The 21957-nt window shown below is 41.6% G+C and overlaps 2 protein-coding genes and 1 long non-coding RNA gene across 5 annotated transcripts; 1 reads left to right on the forward strand and 2 right to left on the reverse strand.

The window, feature by feature from the left end:
• Window positions 1–1378: 1378 nt before the first annotated feature.
• On the forward strand, window positions 1379–13296 carry LOC147128158 (uncharacterized). The gene is made up of 4 exons (XR_015083797.1): window positions 1379–1713; window positions 7386–7505; window positions 10552–10654; window positions 12330–13296. It is a non-coding gene; the product is annotated as an uncharacterized LOC147128158 (long non-coding RNA).
• On the reverse strand, window positions 6524–13043 carry clic5b (CLIC family member 5b). 2 transcript variants are annotated; one of them, XM_086018467.1, is made up of 6 exons: window positions 12456–13043; window positions 9255–9364; window positions 8426–8551; window positions 8234–8340; window positions 7371–7552; window positions 6524–7032 (listed from the first exon to the last, which is right to left on the reverse strand). In XM_086018467.1, exons 1-6 carry the CDS (start codon window positions 12915–12917, stop codon window positions 6868–6870), a joined length of 1152 nt encoding a protein of 383 aa, XP_085874593.1. In that variant the 5' UTR covers window positions 12918–13043; the 3' UTR covers window positions 6524–6867. The 2 variants fall into 2 exon arrangements, with proteins under 2 accessions (XP_085874593.1, XP_085874594.1); XM_086018468.1 differs by lacking the exon at window positions 12456–13043 and adding an exon at window positions 10744–10905.
• Window positions 13297–13550: 254 nt separating the features above from the next.
• On the reverse strand, window positions 13551–20493 carry enpp5 (ectonucleotide pyrophosphatase/phosphodiesterase 5). Of its 2 annotated transcripts, none has more exons than XM_086018465.1 (4): window positions 20235–20493; window positions 17512–18374; window positions 17159–17335; window positions 13551–16502 (listed from the first exon to the last, which is right to left on the reverse strand). In XM_086018465.1, the coding sequence occupies exons 2-4, from the start codon at window positions 18359–18361 to the stop codon at window positions 16090–16092; spliced, it is 1440 nt and encodes a 479-aa protein (XP_085874591.1). In that variant the 5' UTR covers window positions 18362–18374; window positions 20235–20493; the 3' UTR covers window positions 13551–16089. The 2 variants fall into 2 exon arrangements, with proteins under 2 accessions (XP_085874591.1, XP_085874592.1); XM_086018466.1 differs by lacking the exon at window positions 20235–20493 and adding an exon at window positions 19839–19991.
• Window positions 20494–21957: the final 1464 nt, after the last annotated feature.

Genomic DNA, 21957 nt, shown 5'->3' on the forward strand with positions numbered 1-21957 from the left:
CACAAAAGGAGATGCAGACGTCAATGGTGGGCAGTTGGTTGTCATCAGATCTGTTATTTAGTGGGCGCTAATATAATAAAGTCATTTGGGAGGACTTTATTATTGAAGGTTGCATGCAGAGGGAATCAAATATTCCACACACACACATTCCCGCTGCTCCAGCCTGAAAAGTCAAAAGTATTTATGTTGTAACTGGAGAAAGCAAATAAAAAGCTTTTAGATGATTTGATGGATTTTAATGACATGATTTTTTTTGCAGTGTCTCCCAGATAACTACCAACATCTGTCCTGATCTTTTCCAATTTTTTTTTTTTTTTTTTTTTTTTTTTTTTTTTTTTTATTGGTGCGTCTTTGCGTTTTTTTGTTTTTTTTTTCATCTGATGTGTTTTGTTTTCCCGTGCTTGTTGATGTGTGACATTTTAGGACTTACAGGAATTCAATCCTGGGAATTAATTTGATGGATTTCATTTGTCGGGACATTTACGGGCTGTCTCACCCAAATAAGGTCATTGGGAAATGTTTCATCCAGCTACCCTTAAAGCGACACAGGAGTGAGTGAAATTGACTGAGTTGAATTTTGGTCTGTTCATTTTCTACAGAGATGCAGACATGATCTGGAAGAACTCACTTCCGGCATATTTGCAAGTTTGTGCTCTTCAAGATGCAGTAAGTTAGCCCCAGAGCCTTGAATAATTAGGAAAGTAGTACTGCGTTTTTGTCAAGCAAGTATGTCGAAGTGATACATTTTAACTGAGGGACAAATTTGGATGTAAATTTAGCTTGGATTGTTAGCAGAAGGTATGACGTTTGCATGTACACACGCACTTCTGGTGCATTTTCTCACAAACCATTTCCAGGCTGTTTATTATTTAAGGTAATGTTGTAAGAGGAGTTTGAAGTTATTTTAAAGAGTTTTGGGATAGTAGATTTATGATGTAACCTTTTAATAGGCAATTAGAAACATTTGGTGGGGTCATCAATTACTATTTGCACCAAGGCTCTCTCAATAACAGCAGTGGTTTACAGCACCATTATCATTTTCACTTGATTTGCTTAATGTGTCCAGGAATAATATTTGTATTACCTGCACATATTTTATCTCTGTATTTTGTAACCACAATTAAATATAGATTCTGGCTGCAATTGACAATTTTGTAGCCACAATTTTATATTTTGTGGTAGTAATTTTGTATTTTGTGGCCACTAGGGCTGTGCACGAATCGGTGGTGATTCGAATGGGGATTCGAGTGGCCGTGAAAAGCGAGTTTCGAATCCAAATACTTCCACTCGGATCAGAATGAACGCTTGTCATAATGTTGTGTGTACTGTCCCTTTAAGAGCGCTATGTGGTGAGTGCGCATGCGTCGCGTGGAGCGGGTTCATCAAACCTTTAACCCGGAAGTTGGTTCCTAAACCATAACTGGTTAGTTAGCCAGATAACGAGCTTTTATATAACCAATTGTTTATCAGTACGGTTTAAAAGAAGCCCATCTCGGCAGTGTATCAAATCTCTGTCGTTAGCCTGTCTCTCACACCTGAAAAGAAATGACAGTGGGTTGCTTCAAAGAGAACATCTCCTCAGTTTGTTAGCTTTAGATTTAGCTTTAAGGATGCTGTTCATCGCCGCAAGTGTCATTGTGAAGGAGTTTTTTTTGTACAACGATAACTTGGCTGCTACGCTTAGCCACAATGCGGAGCGGAATCCTGGTTAAGGTAAGCCATTTTAAACTTAAAAGTAAAACTTTTTGGGGTTATAGTGGCTGCCTGCCGCTGTGAGTCTTTGTAAAGCTCTTTGAACACCCACCGTATGCAGATATATTGATATATTAGAACACTCCATTTACCATTCTAATCAAATTGGATTTTTCAACTGTTGGGACTATGCCGTATTTTTTTTTTGGGGGGGGTGCGGGGGGCGGGTAAAAGATGCCAATCAATTCGAATTATTCGAAATGTGAATGTCACTCTCAGAAGTTAATATGAATGGTGATTGAAGACTCTCCTGTGAGTCCATGCTCCAGTGGCCGTAGATTAGCATTTGATGCACACATTTTACAGAATGCGTTTCCATAAATTAGTAGTTGGTGTGCGTGTTATAGTACAGTATACCTACATTGTGTCCACAAATAAGTATTTTGTGCATACAATTCAGTGGTTTGAGGTCAAAACATAGCGCATGTTATACTTGTATCCTCAAATGAGTATTTTGTTGCTTCAATTTGGTATTTTGTGGCTGCAATTTAGTGTTTTGAGGCCACAAATTGGTATTTCGTACACATGTGGTACCTAATTCGTGGCCACAAATTAGCATTTTTGCTCAGGTCGTATCTGAATTGTGGCATGAATTAACAGCCGCCGGGTTCTGTAATTGTTTTTGACTAAACAAGGAATATTTCCACTTTTTCTTCATCTGTCTGTCTGTCAACGTACAGTAGTTACTCCGACTTTTCCGCGCGGTGTCACCTTGGAATCGTCGCTATGTCTGAGCATGAGTTATCTTTGGATGATGGTGGTGGCGGCAATTTGGAGGTTGTCCGGGTGGGGGGGCGGTTTAGTTGGGCGTTGCTCATCCAGACTCCCGCCGCCGTCAAAGTGGCGTTCCAGAGACGGGAGCAGAGACATGGACACGCCGGGAAGCTGTTTTACATTATTCCCAGACATAATAGAGCCAATCTAAGTGTTCACATGAGTTGGGAAAAAGAAGAAGAAAGGGGGAGGAGGGTTTGAAGCGTCACCGTGTATGTGTGTGTGTATGCGTGCGTGAGTGTGTGTGTTTTCTAATGTCAAGAACATTCTTGGGATTTCCCTGAATTTAAATTATTGTGGAAGGAAAAGAAAAAAATCCTGCTGGTTATAGTTTGACATTCCCGGAGTTGTGCAATTACAATGATGAAGTTAAAACAAGCCAGACGCCTAAAGACATTTGCATCACTCGACTTTGTGAAAGGTACACAAGGTGCTCTCTGAAGGGCTTGTGCTATTTTCAGTCCACAAGTCCCTGTATCACAAATATAAATCTGTCTTGTAAATTTGACAGAGCACAGAGAAGAGAGTTGCTAACACCCATGCCAAATTTGAATGATTAAAAAAAAAAGTCACCAAGTATATAAAATGAGGCTTCAAAATCACGAAAAATTCAGCCCCTCTGTCCGCTCTCAAAAGTTGTGGGCTTTGAAACGACGCCTCACTCAAATGTCAACTGTCAGACTCCTACCTCCCATCTAGCGAGGGCCACTTTGGAAGTATCTTTAATATCAGCCTCATAAAACTTACCAAAGGCATCTTAATTTGTTCTCACTGGATCAACAGCAAGTGTGTACTTTGGCGCCCCCTAGTGGCTTTTGAAGCGAGTGGCCTGAATGAGGGGGGCCGCCCACCCATGCCGCCCTCCCCAGAGCCAAAGGCAGGCTAGCTTGTGCTTATTAAGTTAGCGCCGCTCCAACACATTTTTGCCTCTGCAAGCTAAATGAATGCCAGATCCCAGCCGGTCCCCAATTGCCAGCCCCCCACCCCGACACCCCTGGCCCCAAACCATATCCCAACTCATAAATGCGACTTGTCTTTGTTGACCCATTGCGAGAAATGATCAGCTGGCAAGAAAAGTGCATCCAGGCATCCACCCAAAAACTGCAGAAGCCAGAAATCATCCGTCACCGCATGAAAGTGTCGCCCCTCAGTCCCACTTGGAGCCGCTTTTTGGGGTCTACAAGCATGCGTCTGTTTTTTTTTTTTTTTCCAGAAATACCAGCAACAAAACAAACTAGAGAATGCAATTTGTGTAGAACTTTAGTGTGAATGCTCAAGAGTTGAAACTGAACTGCAATGCTGTGGAGGTAGAAAGTAAGTGATGTCTTGAGATTCAAGTCAAGTCAAATTTATTTTATCATACAAGTTACCCCCAAGATTTTTGAGATCTGGTCATGCCGGATGGATTACTGTCCAACTAAACATCAAACAAAGATAATTACACATGTATTTACAACCACGGAGCTTTGCCTTTGGAAAGTCTGTTTAGCTTAATGCTAACAATCAGTGAAAAACCCAACTGACAAGCTAACAGTTAGGATCGATAGTTGCTGTTTTAGCAACAACAGATATTTGAACATAGTAGAGCAACACATGTAATATAATTGAATAATATATTATTATTGTTAAGAATATAACAATGCATATATTCTTTATCCTCTTTGGAAAATGTCTAATCTTACAGATTTTACTGAGTCACTTATAGTAAAAGTAATATTATTTTTGGTTTGCGTCTACATGATTGCATTATACTACCACCTGGCGGTAATTATGTTATTTTTTCTCTGTTTTTTAAAGTACAATATTATAGAGTGGAGCCCACCCCCAAAACCTCATGTCCCCCAAACCCCAGTACTGCTTTTTGGGGTCTGGGAAAACAAAGAAAAGCACGCTTATTAAATCAACTTCATACATGTCATAACATCTGCCAGATCTGATCAGGCGCTCAATCGTGAAAGCAATGGCGTCAATTTTCAAAGTGTCAGGACCATGGACAGCGACCAAGCGTGCAAACAAAGGACCCCTTTGTCGGCGGCCCCCGCGTTCACGTCACTGTTTGGAATTAGACATCATCCCGACTGTCAGGCCTAGGCGGGTACGCTGCGCGAGGCGGACTGAAGCTGCGTGCCAGGACTTCATGCGGAACAGACCTCGCACACACGCAGCCAGGCGACACAATAGCAGCACCTCCAACCAACAACCGCCCCACCCGCCCCCTCCTTTGTGTGTCAGCGAAGAATGGACTGATAAATGTGATTGTTACTGCCCACACAAGGAAAAACATTACACTTCAATTTGATGCAAATAGCATGTCGAGTAAAACCCCGCTGTATGGCAAATTCCTCTAAATTCTTCATTTGTAAAATTTTTTTGATAGTATAAGTGGCGGGTCCAAATTTAGAGTATGCTTGGAGTGTAGTACCGCAATATGCCACAACGTGCCAAGCAGCACTGAGATCTAGTGATGCAGCATTTTTAACGGTCGGAAGAGGCAGAGAAGGTCCCCAACTAAGCTTCACTTGTGATCGAGAGTATTTGCTCGTGAGTATTTGTTATATACTCTATTTGTATGCATTGTTGCTCTACAAATATGCAAGAAGCAGTTTGATGGTTTAGAATTACCCTAACATTGATGCTAATTTCTGTTAGCTTGCTAATTGGTTTCACGTTACAGGGTCGCATTAAGAAATGACATAGTTTGATTGAACTTTTTGGTGTTTAAATATGCAACGCTGGGTTGTAGTTTGTTTCATGTCTCATTTGGAGAACCGTACAAGAGGACCAGAGTGCGAACAGGTGCCAAAGAATTATTTAAAGTCTATTTTTGAATGTAGGGAGGACAATTAAAAAGTCAGAACAATAAATACTTAGAGTACTAACACCTGAAAAATCTACTTACATGAAGTAAGTATTTGTATTTGTTTCGTCCCACCACAGCTAATTAGCAAGCGGCGAGTCTCGCGCGGCAATTTGTGTGCCGTGGAAACGCCAGGCAAGCGGGCGGCCTTGCGTTTATTTTCTCTGGCATCAAGTGAGCGGCACGGAACCGCCGCGGAGAATTGGACGAGCGCTTCTTCTTCAAGTGAGGAAAACTGGAGACGGCTCGCGCGGCGGCACTCCTCGGCTTTTCTGAGTCGGGCCGGCGTTCGAGCTCTGGCGCAGGAGCCTCCTCCATTTGTAGCCGTCAACCAGGATGCCAAAGGATGGGATTTTATTTTCAAAGTCAGCATGAAAGTGCTGCACCTTCACGTTAAACGTTCCAAACCACAGCACGGGCTAGAAGCTTGTTCGGGGCTCAGAACATTTTCAACCTTTTAGGCTTGAGCTGCAAATAGAACTCTGGTCATTTGGATCCACCTTGTTTGTATTTGTGTTAATTTAGATGTTCCAAAGGTGGGGATTTTTGGGGGGATTTTTTTTTTACAACCTCAGCTCTTGAATTACAGTGAAAACTTGTTTTCTGTCATTATTATTTATCATGCTTTTTTTTTTTTTTTTAAACACTTTGGTAATGTTGTTTTTGGTACCTCTGTTTAGTCATTATTTCATTATTATGCTTGACATTTTAATGTTCTTTTTTTTTTAAGTTATCTTTTCCTTTTTTGTGTTGATACAGTTTTTGTTGTACTATAAGCGATTTTCAGATTTTAGAAACTAGAAATGAAGCAGGTGACACTTGTTTATTTTTGTTACTTTTAGACAACCCTCGTTATTTCACTCATTGCCTTATCACTTGGAATGTCATTGAAATCAGCTCTGGGTTTCTCTGAATGTGCTTCTTTTTTAGATTGAAAACTAACATGGGTAAAAGAATTCATGTCAGGCTGACAATGGGATCATGTCCAGAATACTCCCAGACTTTATCATGATTGAAATGGAGGGCCCCAAAATGTTGCTTCGTGCCCTCGCTGTTGAGTCTCATTCCTGTTGCTGATGAGTCTGGAACGTATCCGTCCGTGTATTTCAATATTTCGTGTGTCAGAGTGAAGAGAAAGCGTGAGGAGGCAAAACAAGTGGAGTTTAATGACGACCAAGAGGAACATTGACGTTGACGGCTCGTAGGCGCGCCATCCCGGGGGAAGACGAGGCGCAGCGGGAGCTCAATAATAAACATCGGAGTCAGGCGAGACGTCCACGGGCGTGGGGATAAATAAATCTAACCGCCTCGACGCGCCTGTGAGTCAAAGCTTTGCACATGTGAAAGGGATCTTTGTGTCGTGAGGAATAAATACAGACAGCAGGATCGGGACCATCCGTCACATCTGAGTGCGTTTGAGCATCCTTAAACTAATAAATCTCTGGAGGGCTGAGATAAAAAGGAAGGTTTTGGTAGCTAAAAGGCTATTTGGCGAGCCTCTTGGCCACGTCCTTGTAGGCCATCTCGATCTCGGAGTCGGCGGCGCACGTGTTGTTGAACTCCTCGCGGGCGGCGGCGTTCTTCAGGTAGCGCCAGATTCCCGTCATGTCCGAGGGGATGTCGTAGTTGCGGTACTTCTTGGCCACCACCTGGAAAACACAAACGGACAAGTTGTCAATCTCAACCAACTTGTGTATAAAGGTTTTGGGGTAGTCTACTCATGATAGACATGCTTACCAAAGTTAGTGTTGCTAAGTGAATTTGGCTTTTGGAGCATCATTTTCAAAGTCAACTAATTAGAAGCCCCCATGGTGGCCAATAGCCTGGCTTCTTCAAAACAAAAAGTCAGAGTTCCTTTATATTTTCAGACATAGCATCTTGTGACTTTTTTTCGTGGGTCTCCTTATAATTGACATGCCTACTGAACTTCATGATGCTTCGGGCTGATTTTTATTTTTCTCTCTCTCTCTCCCTGGCCTACTACTACCTTGACGATGTGCAGTTTGGGCAGCAGGTTGCAGTCAGCCAGCGTCAGCTCGTTTCCATCCAGAAAGTTTCTTCTGGACGCCTTTTCCTCCTCCACACTGTTGGCGTCGATCTCGTCAGGCAGCGGACTGTTCAGGTATTCGTCCAGTTTCTGTAGGGCCCTCGCCAGACCTTTCTTTAGTGCTAAAAAAGCATGCAAAGCAATGTCACCAAGCGTCAGAGGGGACTGATGTCCACTAGGTGGTAGCAAAGTATTCAGAAAGAAGCAAACAGTGGAGTCTGCTGCCCTCTACTGACGAATGTTAACATTTCACCCTGACCTGGCAACTTGGTGACCCATTAAATTATGAAGACTTTTCAGCACACATTTTTAAATGTAAAAATGTTTGGTATGCATTATTACTATTCGATTTTTTGGGAAATACTTTAACTAATAAAATTAACTATTAATTACATTTAATTAACACTTCACACTTAAAACTGCCACCGACTGTTTCAATTTTAAACTAATTGAATTAGCATTACTTTTCCCCAGACATTTCTAAATTGAACGAATGCGTTTCGTAGGCTTTCATGTTTGTTTAATTTAATTACTTAACAAATCGTGAATAACTTGTCCCACTTTTTTTTAAATTGAAAATTGTGCTTTTTGTATTTTGTATTTTTTTCTATTTATACATTACCGTAGATGCAATTTTCTAATGTTTGAAAGTCTTTAATACAACTTCACAAAAATGTTTATAAGGCTTAAATATTATGATTTAAATGTATTAACATTAAATCATTTGCACTTTTTCCACACATTTTTTAAAGAAGTATTTGTAATGAAATTCTAAATGTATAAAATGTTGCGAGCTGCGTCACCGTCGTTGGCGTCCATTTTGGTGTTCTTGATGAAGGCTGAGAACTTGGCGAAGATGTCGTTGCCCGCCGTGTTGGACTCCCTCTGCTTGGCTGCCAGTTTGGGATACCTCAATTATAATCAGAAGAACAAGAAGTATTATTACCATACAATACTATATATATATATATATAGTGTGTGTGTGAGTGTGTTACTTGGGCGGCGCCAGCATTTCCTCGAGGAACTCTTCAATCTTGTTGATGTCTGTCTTGACATCTCCATTGTAGGTGAGGAACGGCGGGTGGGTGCCGGGCGCCAGGTTGTTGAGGTCCGCTGGCTTCCTAAGGGGGCCCAACAAACAAACAAGATGATTTAAAAAAAATTAAATAAAATTAAAATTACCATTCTATAATGCATGGTGACGTGGACCATATAGTTGACTCATCAGTCGACGCGAAAGGTAGTTTTGGACTACTCGGCCATGCCGTTAATGATGTCATTTCTATATTGGCAAAATGATCATTTACAACGTACCGGATCAATCAGATAGTGCACCTTCCTAATAAATAGTAAAAAGTACACAGATAAATAACGTTTAATACGATTATATTGCTTTAAGAGGAATGTATTTTACAAAATTAATACAAAGCACTTTTTGTCCATCAATGTTGTGATGTGTTGCTCTTACATTTTCTTTTATTCTGTAAACTACTGACAACATAACTCCCAAACTCCATTTAGTTACAAAAAATGAAAAGTAGCCTATTTTTTTTTTCTTCCCTCAAGAACTGATTAAGAATATTTTTGCACCACAACTAGTGAATTTCTCTCGCGATGTAAAGAAAAAAATACAAGATGCATTGTGGGATACATTGAGGGTGCTAGTCTACCATATACAAGCTCTAGTGTCATATCATAGGGGCTAACCTATCCCCAATATGCATTTGAATAGCTCTACAAAATGGCAAACTCACTATATATAGCATATGGAGTGATTTCTAACACAGCTGAAGGTTGGTGGCAGCCATGACATCAATCGCTCACCTCTTGAGATCCACGGTGGTGACGTTGAAGACGACGCCTTTGAGCCACAAGATCATGAAGAGACGCTGAGAGAAAGGACAGTTGCCAATACTCTCGCCATCGCTGCCCGCCTGAGAACAATGAGTCATTTTTATTGTGGGAAAGAATCCCATTCATATGACATTGAAGGCCCATTTAATGGGGGTGATACATAACAGACCCACCTGTGATGGGGGGGGGGAAACTATCTAAGGGATGGCTTAGCACTTGACGTTAACTGTAAAATTGACATAAAACAAAAGATATATGTTCTCTAAAATCCCATAAAAAATGATATCTTAAAAAATTGGTGACATATTGGGGATGTAAACGAACTGTGACATGTGGGGAACACCTTTTAACCGGACACAATTCAAACGTGTGCTTTCCATGAAAAAATACCTATGTAGCGAGCACCCTATTGATTTTGAATGAGCTCATGTTTCAGTGCACATTTGAGAGCTTACACCTAACCCACTGCCTAAATTATGCATGTCGCACACACGCACACAAACGTACATGGGCAAACACCAGAACACAGCAGACGTCTGTCTAAAAAGTTGCAGAGTCAGCTTGAATCCAGCGCCAGCATGTGTCATTGTTACCACACAAAAACAACACAATTACAATACAATGTACAATAATGACAGCTAGTCATCATGCACAACACACACACACACACACACAGACACACATAGGCTGCTGACCTAGCTCAGACTAACCGCCGTATTTAGCAATAATAAACATGTGCTCTATCATTTATTCACATATGGTACTTAGGTTGACTTAATACAATTTTATATATATGTATATACACTTACGTATGTATAAATAGCAAAAATAAAAATAATCATTTCCATTTTTGTTAGAATAGTGCTTGTTACATATTTGTTGAATTTATTTATTTATTAGCAAAATAGAGCTAATAATTTTTCTTATTCTTGCTATTATTATTAGTAGTAGTAGTTGTAGTAGTAGTAAAAATGTATATACAGTGTCCTAAATGGTAGGTTTGTGTCCAACAAGGCCACAGCTGGTATATATATATTAGTAAATTATACATATTTATATAAAGCATATGTGATGTGTTTGGTCATCAGACCCGTCATGGCCACTTCTGCAATGGAAACACCCACAGGTTCAGCAATAATCACTTCAGTTTAAATGTTATAACACTTCCTAAAGCTGTGTTGTCATTTTTTTTTAATTAACCAGCATTCCTGTGAGGATGATTTGTTGTTGTTTTTTTTTTTTCCTAATTTCATGCCACCTGCCTCAGGTGCGCGTACACCCACCCGTCGAGTCCCAGGGGGCGCCGAGCAGCACAACAAACAGCGGTGAGGACACCGGAAGAAGAAGCTGTACATCACTGAGCACCCCTGGTAACTTTACCGCTGCTATCGTGTTACCCGGGACATGCACACACTTATTTCACTCACACACACACACAAATCGAATTTTTTCATCTTACCTTGACAAAAAGTTCAATCTCAGGCTCCCTATCAGGACCTGACATGCTTCCTCTTCAGTACCAAACACTTGAACGTATCACGCCACTACATCCTCAAACCACACTCATAGTCCCTGTGTCAATGTCCAATTATGCAACAAAGTTGTCCTAAAGTCAGCTGATGTGTTTGGGAAGCAGATTGAGGTCAGATTTGTCTAGTAAAGCAGCTGGAATGCAAACAGCAAAGCGTTCAATGACACCGAGTGCGAACAGGTGTCAGGCTATGCTGCAGGGGGAGGGGGGGCCTTCGGGGCACGAAGGGGGCAGAGCCTGAGCTGCATTTTTAACGTGGGCTCACCTTTACAGCAGGTGGAGAAAGTGAGCATGAAACCTTGGGAAGCTGAAGGCTTCTGCTCCTGGAAAATGTAATGCTGTCAATACTTTCAATATATAACTTAACAGCAATATAATGTGACTGGAAAATGTTACATGTGTAAACACTCAAAAACAGACTCGTGATTAATGAAACATTCAGATATACTAAGTAGAATTTTTTATGAATATTCAGCAAACCTCATCAATGAACTGCATTTCTCATGGAAACCTCAAATCATGAGGACTAAAGCAAGTTTCCATTTGTCCTTTTATTTCTTGTCCCTTGAAGTCTCCCTAAAAAAAAACGAGCCTATGTCCTAAAATAGCAAGTAAATATGCATATTTCCCCGAAGGTTTAGCTATTAAATGATGCATTTAAAGATGGTGGTTGAAATCAGTGACTTGTCAGGCTAATCATTCACTGGCCTGTCAAAGAGTAACACATCCAAAACTATGACAACTCCAACACTGTGACTTTCTTCTGACACATGAAGGAAGTCAATTCAGCAAAAAAAAAAAAAAAAAAAAAAAGGTAAATATACAATAATTCATTTTTAAAATGTTTTATTTATTCATTTATTCAAGTCACTCTGGAAAAGTAACAACAATGGCAATATTTTTATAATAGTGAAACAAGCTCAATAAAATCACAAATATCGAAGTGTTCTTTAAAAATGTGCGCATTGCTGAGTGAGTTTTACTTTATTTTAGTTTTATTTAGTCATTTAATCTACTCTTATGACCATTGAGAGTGTTCGAATGTCACTTAAGACATTGTCTGTACAGTCAATGAAGATTTTAAGATGGCAACACTTGTGACCCCAAAACCTTTTTACAGATTGAATTTCATCCTGTATTTCAACATGGTTGCTTTTATGGAAGTGTGGAGCAATGTGTGAAACCTGGGCGTGGCGCTTTGCGCCGGTGATCTCTGGCCGCCGGTTATCTGGAGTGCCAAATATAGATAAGACATAAGTGTACACTACACCATGTCATAAATGTGAGGACGCTCCCTGAACCATCACGGCAAATAAATCAATGCAAACATTGTGGCTCATATCGTTGCGAAATTGGTGCCACATTCTTAATAATATTATGCCGTATGCAAAGTACAAGCTCAGTCATGAATAATTTGGTACCTGCATAGCTTTTGGACAGCGAATCAAAAGTGAGCACTGTTAAGTTTTACAAATGTCGACTTTTAAAATCAACTCTGGTGTTGCCTGACTCAGGAATTGGAAATTTAGCGATTTACGAGATGAATGAACATCAGTTGGACTATTTGGAGAATCAGCAAGCGGAAGGACACACAACTTCAACATGTGAACTTTGAACTGGAGCTGCAGACATTGCCCTACCTTGACAAAGAGCGAGATTTCAGGATGCCCGGGCTCGACCGGAGCCAGGGCGCTCTGGTCCAGGGTGAGGTTCTCCAGGGTTTTGATGCTGTAGTCCACCGGCTGCACCTCCTTGGCCACCTTGGAATCGGACTCTTGGCGCTTGTAGGCCATCAGCATGCCGTCCTCTGCGTTGTCCTCCTCCGGGGAAGATGAGGATGATGATGATGAGCGTCGGGATCCGCCGCTCACCTCCTCTGCTCTGATCTCCTGGACGACAGTCTTCATCTCCATCACCTCTTTGGTGTCCTCCTCCACCTTCTCTTGGGCTTTCTTCTCTTCTTCATGGCTGGATGAGGAGGTGGACGAGGAGGAGGATGAGGAGCGGCTGCGTTTGTCTCCGTCCCTGGTGTCCATGTAGTCGGGAGAAGTGTGCTCCTCGGCCGAGACGTGCACCATGACGTCATCCACGGTCACTTCCATGCTGGTTGTTGGATCTCCTGGCTGTTTTTTTTTTTTTTTTTCCCGTAAGAGGAGTGGGGAAGAGAAGCGGCAGTGGCGGCGGCTGCCTCCCAGAAGACTGAATGTCAACCGACGCCTGATCGGGCAAATTCCAGCGGTGACTCCCTGTGCAGGACCTTTGAACCTGGCAGCTCACTGATCATTTACAAAGTGTGCTTCCCCGCCAAAGCCTGCAGGCTTCACTATCCACTTCTCACGCAAACTAAAATGACTCAAGGTTTGTAATTGCTAAACTCCAAATTCACTTGTTCTAGATTCTTAATTTATAGAACGAGGTTTAGTACGCCTGCTTGCACTAACTGAAACATGAATCATACAGTAAGATCTGCCTAAAGAGCTAAATGCCAGAATTGTATTATTGTGTTACAATAATATTACATGTATTTTGTTCTCATGTAAATCTCTCTATCTTTAATCAACATTTGAATGTGTTTTAGTTTAAATGTTTTATATTTTTATCCTTTCATTGTTTCAATTTTTACTTGTGTGTTATATTTTTAATGTATTTTCTTTTAATGTGAATATATTTAATGACTAAACACTGTCATCTCATTCACTATAATAAACATGGAGAAGAAAATTCAAAGCGACAACTTAATTTAAAGTCCTTTTTAATTCAGAAGGCGTTTTAATTCCATCAACATAGCAAATACAGTACATTTCTTGACCCAATTTGTTACATTTTACAAATGCTACTCATCTGGCTATCATTCTTTGTACAAATCATTCAAAGTGTGTGTGTGTGTGTGTGTGTGTATATGTGTGTGCGTGTTTCATTCATCTGTCAGCAAGACACTTATTCCTCTTTCAGTTTGAAAATTCATCATAGAAATTGAAAAACAATACATCACAGTGTCATTTTTGGGGTACTCTGGTACCTTGTTAATCTGAAAGCCATGAAGACAGAGAAATACTTAATAACTTGCTAACACTTTTGTGACTAGGCTGATTTAAAAGCTTTTTGGCGAGAGGCACCTAACTTTTTTTTTTTCCCCACTACAACATTAAGTGTAAAGTATACATAACTGACTACTGCCCCCTGTCGGTCATGTAGTGCAAATCGCAGGAACAATTCTGGTCCAAAGCGACAAGGAAAAAAACCTCCAAAGAGAGGAAAATACTCACAATGGCAAAACTGCACTTCACATTCCACCAACATAGAAATAGATCCAAAAGAACAGACCACACGCGAAGACTCTATGACACATAGCGATTCTGAATTGGATGACTGACAAGAATGAGCGGTTGCCAGGTGACATTCAAATACAGGAGGATACGAATAGACGTTTCTGCATTTATTCAATATCCTTGACACCCAGGTTAAGGTATTTTTAGTACTTGGTAGTATTAGTACTATTAGTCCTAATGGAACTTAAACTAGATATCAAGGAAATCGAATAAACGCTCAAACGGCTTTTCCATATTAGGGTAACGTCTTTCCAGAGTACGTCGCCGTACCTCACGCCACTTTTGTGAGAGATAGTCTCAAAGTCTTCGCTTTAAGAATCACAACCCTCGTGTGCACCATTATGGCAGTATTTTCCATATTACCGGGGGGAACATGGAAATAAAGGTTGCAAGCCCTGTTTTTTTTTTTTTTTTTAAGTCCTTTTGCACAAAAGCAGAAACTTTTTTAGGCTTCAAAACGCTTGCCTGTTCCACACAGTAATTCCACAAAATTGCTACATCAGAGCTGTAACAGAAGATCTAAGATTTATCTATGTAGAACACAGCAAAAGCAGGACATTGAAGCAACTGTGTGTATTTTCACGCAGCAATACTGCATCCTGCAATCAGGTAATTAGATGATGCCAAAGCTCTCATCTGGTAATGTAAAAATTTGCTTTAAATGTAAAAGGACAGGAAAGCTGTGTCAAACTTGACACCTCTGTCCCAGGATCGCAGAATTATGTTACCCTCTAAATGTACTAAGGCAGAACATTTTCAAGTCGGCTTCATCCGCCTGTTAGGTGCTATTTATACACGACTACAGAAAATGAAGTTAGAAAAATACCAGCTTTTGCAGGCAGTCTGAAAGGGGCTTCTGTTGTGTAAACAAATGGACCGGATTTTTGTTTCCCACTGGGTAAAGGTAGCACTAGATAACCAAAGCACCACACTGGGCTTGGGTGTCAAAGGTAGCATGAACACGATGGGACAATGTTAGAGATTCATAATTAAGGTTGCTAAATTCCATTTCAACATTGGAAACTTGCCATGGGAATCAACTCAACTTTATCCAGAAAGGACAAAAGTGACCTTGAAAAAGAAAGCATTCTTTATGCTCAGCGGGACATATATCTGACTGTCATAGCAGTGAAAGAAAATACCATGCTTTCTTAACATGGAACCCAGAGGCAGCAAATACAGCAGGGGCCCCAAAATTGAACCCTGTGGATCACCATACGTCAGTGGGGCAGAGCAGGACTCAGGCTTACACAAAAGGTTCTGTCTACCAAATATGACCTAAACCACTCTACAGCGCAACCACTAACGTCCACCTAGTGCTACAAACGAGCCAAAAGAATACCATGGTCCGCTGTATCGAATGTTACAGTCAGATCTGACAAAAGACACCCATAGTGTCCAGTGTCATTAGCCAGGAGGATGTCAATAAAAACTCATAACTGGGCTGACTTTGTGCTATGCAGAATCTTAAATGTTAAAACCTAACTGGAAAACCTCCTTGCCGTTATGTTCCCAAGAAAGATTTCCAACTGAGTTAACAGAATTGAAGGTCAGTTGTGAACTTAAATATAGTTGGGGGTAATTTAGAGTTTATTCAGCTTCTATTTTTAGCTGATGTCTGCTTATTATGATACCTTTGCATTACATTAGCCTCAGTTCCCAGTTTGTTCCCATAAATTCTCATGGAAAGTTTCCGATTTAGAATATCTGCAAAAGGCCCCAGCTTAAATCCCAATGGAAATTTTACTGGAAACTTTACAGAAACCTGACATTTTGCCACCCCCTTGAATCCCTATTCACAATCAAAGAAAAGCCTCTAAAAGCTTCACACAAAGGTTTTAAAGTCCTACCACCAAAAGCATCCGCAATGGACCAGAACCCCACCTGCTCATGATTGGACCTCCTCCAGGACGGGGTACGAGTCCAGCATTTCTGCTGCTTCCGGCTACAGGTGCAAGTCCTCTTGCAGTAAAGGCTGCGACATCTCCCTGCTGGTGTGTTTGAGCGACGGCAGTTGCTTGAGCGTCACCTGCTGCACGAACACAATCAGGAAGGCCACAACCAACAGCAAGCCCAGGAGGGAGCCCACCACCACAGGGAAGTAGGAAGACCGCGCCGGCCCAGGAGGGGTGGGGACGCTAGGCGGGGGCGCCGTGGGCTCCGGGTGCAGCAGGTCCCGAACATTCGAGAAGGAGCCGTTGTTCGGCAGAGGCGGGACGGCCAGGATGTAGCACATGAGGGGGTACAGATCCACGGAGCGCATGGTGGGCTTCACGTAGTTCTGGCGGAAGGCCGGACCACGGGCCAAGAAGACGGGCTGCATGCTGCGCAGAGTGTTGTCGTAGCCGTGATTTCCCACTGAGGAGAGATCACAACTAAATAAACACAAAAGCACATTTCTATATGCTGGAATATTACACTCCACTTGGCTACTAAGTATAATAAAAATTTCAAATCTATTATAGCTCTGGGCTGGAATGCCCTAATTTGATGACAATTAGATTTGTCATTGTAACTTTTGAGGTTTGAAATGACAAAATAAACACACATGCTAGCGTTATCTTAGCTCTAAACTGCGCAGTATATACTTCACGGTCTCCACTTGGCCCTTGATAAGTAGCCTCTTTCTCCTCCATTGTCATTTATGTTTGTTAGCACGACTAACCATGTTAAGCTTTTGACTGTTTCAGGCAGTGCTATTTTAAAGTAGACTCTTTTCCATTTGCAGGTACTATGATGTACTATTTTTAGTGCCTGGTCAGTATAATGTAAAAATATCAAATAGATGACAGGAATTCTGCCTGACAACAAACCCGATGAAAAAATGTCAGCTTTTTGGAAGCAAGAGGAAGCTAACGCCCACACACCCGCCTGCTCCTGTTCCTTTCTTTGTTAATTACATCAAGTGGGATTCAGTTCTATGTTAAAAAAAAAAAAATCCAGCAAAGCTAATAATAGAACAAAGGGAGAAAGCTGTGCACACAAAAGACTTTGTATGAGGTGTCGAGACGTACGCATGAGCGATGTGCTCCTGTTCTGCACGATGGTCCATCCCTCCCGAGCCTCCAACAGGATGGGCATGATCCTGACGTTGTGGCGGTAGTGGAGGCGTTCGGGGATGGCTTCCTTCCGGTAGACCGCCATGTAGGGGTTGGCATCGGCCAACTTGTCATACACCTCATCCAGCTTCCCTGCAAGACATGCCATGACAGTAACGATACAGTCTGTCAAGTTGACATGGTCACTAGAGTTGGTCGGGGGTCCGAACAGATCGACTGTAAGAGCAACCTGTCAGTATCAGAAAGACCAAAGAACCTGGAACGTTAGTTGGCAATGTGACTTCAAAATCGAAACGTGTAAGAGTTACCTTCTTTGGGCAGTATTCCCACCACGGGACTCTTGTCCACCCAGGTGTACAGGTCTCTGCTCACGTACTCGTCCAGTTCGATGATCTTATCAGCGAACAGCTGCGTCATGCCATGGTCGCTGGTCACCACCAAGTTGACCCTCTCGTACAGGCCAGCCTTCTTCAGCTCGTTGCGCAGGAAGCCGAGTTTCTCATCCACGTCGGCGATGACGGCGTCCATCAGGGTGTTCTCGGGTCCTAAATCGTGTCCGCTCTTGTCCGGTTCCTCCCAGTACAGGACCCCGAAATCAACAGCCTCCCGGTCAGGAGCAGAGAACCATTTGACTATATGCTCCACTCGAGTCTCAAAGCCGACTGAGGCATTGTACGGGAGGTGGCGAGTAGGGAACATTCCATGGATCTTCACGTCGGAACCGGGCCACATAGCGGCGCCGCTTCGCCCTCCTGACTTCTGGATGGTAACCCACAGGGGAACTGCCTGCTCCCACCACTGGGACTCGTAGAGGCTGTCTGCGTCCATAGAGAAGGAGCGGTTGAGGACCGGGTCAAACATGTCGTTGGCAACGATGCCGTGCGTCTCGGCATACAGGCCCGTCACCAGGCTGTAGTGGTTGGGTAAGGTCTTGGTGATGTACACGTTCTCCACCTGCTCCACCATCACGCCTTCCTCCATCAGGATGTGGAAGTTAGGCGCGGGAACGCGGTTCACGTAGTCCCAGCGGAAGCCGTCAAAGGACACCAGGAGCAGCTTGGGCCGCCCTGTCGGGTCCTGGAGAGAAACTAAAGGCAGTACGAGGGTCCACAAGAGGGCCAGAAGAGCCAGGCCTCCAGGCATCGGAAAACCCAGCATCGTGTGGAGAAACCTGTCAACACAGAAGACAAGATAAGCATTTACTAGCCGCCTGACTGTATATCGATTACACTGGTCAACAGCAAATTTAAATCAGAGATGGCTTTGTGTCCCCAAAAGTATTTTTGACACACCTCAGGTTTTTCAGATATGATCATTTTTTGTTTTTAAGTTTGACCTAGAAAAGTTTGCGCAATACGGATTTTACCATGCATTGTAATTTATATGTAGCGATGACCTTTCCGAAAAAAAAAATCACCTGTTGCTGAACCTGACCCAGAATTCATAAACATTACTAAATATATTACTGTATTAGATTATTGATATCATATTGGTATTATTATGAAAACCGTCAGATTCTGAATCAGCGCAAAAACAAATCTAGAAAGGTTTACTACTAAAAATGTAAAATATTTGACCAGTGTTATTAATGTCTAATCCAATGGTTTAGTCGTAACCACAATTGTTATTCATAGCTAACGGTAGCTACGGTTACTGAGGACCGACGCTACTGACCATGTCAACGTTCCCTGTGCAATATAATATGCTCTTTGTTATTACGGCTGACTCCCAAAACGTTGTGCTTCTGTGTCAGGAAATAGTCTCATGCACAGTTGACCGCCACTCATGGAACTCCAGGAATTTCAAATACATTGCAGCATATGCTATATAGCTCGTTGTCAAATTATTGGCACTTTCATATGGCCTATCAAAACTGGATGTTAGCCATGTTGCTTTTCTGTGTTCTGTTCACCTGCGGATTTCCAGCTTTTAAAAATGGTTACTCTGGATTTAGGCTACTAAGTTACTTCTGACTACCGGTAATTCAACTGACTCACTTGTGGGTGACAACATAGAATGTTAAAAAAAAAAAAAAAAAGGCATGAGATGCATATTCGCATTACCTCTGCCATTGATCATTAAATATATTAAGTTTTAAAATTGAGAGGGTTATTATTAACAGTGAATAACTGCTCCTTTTTAATCTTGCATGACAGCTAATACTGCTAAAATGTTACTTAACAGTGGACAGCTATCTTTCTGTGTTTTTAAACCTCTATGACAGCTATATAACTAGTAGTAACATTAATACTCAGTTTAGTTAATTTAATTGGCTTTTTCCTCCAGCACCGGGGTCTACCGGAAGAGCTGCAGAATAATTAAAAGCAAGAAGAAGAGGCAGAGAAGGGCCCCAGCAACTGTAAGTGCCAGTAACAGTCATTGAGACCGAGCAGAGAATATATGCCGGTGCGTATTGTAGTATGCTGTTTGTGTTGCTGCTCCGTGTATGTTTGTCATAAATGTTGTGAGGTTATTAATTACCATAACATCTATTCCAATTTCTATTAATTCTCTTTTGTATTATGTGTTAGCTTTACAGTAAACTTCAACAGGCAGTGACAAACTGAGGCAAGTGATTTGCTACTGATTTGGAGAGCTGTGCGAGTAGTTAAATTTGAGAAATGTTTAAACTTACCGTGTCTGTGATGGGTAAACCTATCAAGTCAATTATTTTCTATGTTCTCTCTCTACCGGGTGGGCCCCGAACGTATTTCCGCGATAAACGGGGGTTCACTGGTATTAGTACAATACAGTAGAATATAAATTACAAAATGTGCAGATTGGATATTAGAGAGGGAGTCGGCGTGCAGACACGAGCGGTCAGTGAATAGGTGACGAACATTATAGTGCATCAAAGCAAAGGCACAAACACAAGAGATTAGCCGCAGCCGAGTTAAATTTGCTACAGACATTTTGGACCTTTGGCACCGTTTGCACGCTGCACGCTGCAACAACTGAACATCGTCGAGTAAACAGAGAGAGAAGCACATCATGTTAATGACATAAAAAGCAGTGTCACCATTAGGCTTACCTTGCTATCAGATCGTTGCACTGCGTGCGCACTGAGATAAGCAGCCCAACTCTGCTGACAGCCGGAAGGAAGTCCCGCCTATTTGGCAGCGTTCATGTATGTATTTAGTATTTTAAATTCGAACGCGGCTCAGATGGTGACATGACAACAAAGCGATCCTGAAGGCGAATGCATTATTTCCCCGCAAGCACCTACATGCATGGATGGGATAGATGGATGTTAACGAATGCAGTGTTCTCAGTGCATCGTGACGGACAAGAGCGCCGTTTCTATGACGTCATAAGGGCTTAGTGACGGCAGGGGCGGGGCGGAGGAGATTCGAACAGTATTAAAAATGGATTCGCTTAATTTTACCCTTCAGTTGAAACAGACAATCGTGCATGTTTCCAATGTCACATTAAAGCCCACAAGCTGACAGAAAAGGCAAGGCAGCTTTATTTAGGTAGCTCAGTGTGCTTCTCATTGTTAAAAATATAACATTCAATGCCATTTCCAAAAATAAAAAAAAATAAGACAATTAAAAGCACAGTAAAGAAATAAAAAAGTTAAAAAATTACAGAAAGAACATACACCTCAAGAGCGAGAATTTGAAATTTTGATTATAGATATGCTTTAAAAAAACCATAGGTATGGGGGCATAGTTTTTAACCTGGATTTAAAAGCATTTACACTTAGCTGTTGGCAGCTATTATGAATTAGCCTATTTATCTTATAAATGATAAATATTTCAAAACAATTCAAAACGCTCTTGCTCCTTTTTTTAAAATGTTTAATATTTTGTCCATTTTAGCCTAGGTAGACTAGCAGAGTGGCAAATGCTCAACTTGCACTACCGTATTTATCCACAAGATGGCAGTCAAAGCCTGTCTCTGTGTGTCAAGTTAAGTCATACTGCATTGAAATCTGTGGCGGCTGGTGGAGTATTTTGTTCATTTCATTTTTCTTTTTTTCTCAGATAGACTATCACAATGTTACACTTAATTGTGAAGTGGAATAGAAATGTTGTATGGTTTTCAAAGTTTTAAGCAAAACGTCTTAAAAGTGTGGTGTGCATTTGTATTTATCTCCCTGTATTGGCGACTCCTGAGGAGAAAAGCTGAAAGGATAAAAGCAACAATATTGTGATACCCCTAAATAGAATTTAATGCAATAAATTGCCTTCAGAGGTCACCTACTTAGTAAATAGAGTCCACCACTCCCAGCATAACATACCTGTTCTGTGAAGGCCTCATTGGTTTGTTAGAGAACACGATTGAACATTATGAAGACCGAGGAACATTGTGAAAAAGTTTAAAGCAGGGCAACGTTGTGGAAAGAAAGGCATCAGCAGGCCAGTTTGCAATTTGCCGCAAGCCATGTAGAGGACACCACAAATATGTGGAAGAAGGTGTTTCTTATATCATTCTAAGTCATTAGAATGAGTCATCATTAGTGATAAGTTATGAAGTCATTGAGACCAAAGTTGATCACAAGTGGCACCACTGTTGCCTTTACCCTCCCCATTTTATCTCGCTCTTCCTTGTTTCCTTGGTATTTCTTCAATTATTTTCCTGTTTACGGATGGATCCATCATTCTGGATTGCTACATTCATCACGACTGCGGTCTTCTGATGTTTATCCACCACCAATATGTCAAACTGATTCGCTATCACCAGTTTGCCAGTCTGGATCTGATGTCCCACAGGATTTTGGCCTGGTTGTTCTCAACCACCTTTGGCGGTGT

Source organism: Filicampus tigris, chromosome 20 (assembly GCF_054856515.1).
Source record: "Filicampus tigris isolate MCC_2025a chromosome 20, RoL_Ftig_1.0, whole genome shotgun sequence".
NCBI classification, from domain to species: domain Eukaryota; kingdom Metazoa; phylum Chordata; class Actinopteri; order Syngnathiformes; family Syngnathidae; genus Filicampus; species Filicampus tigris.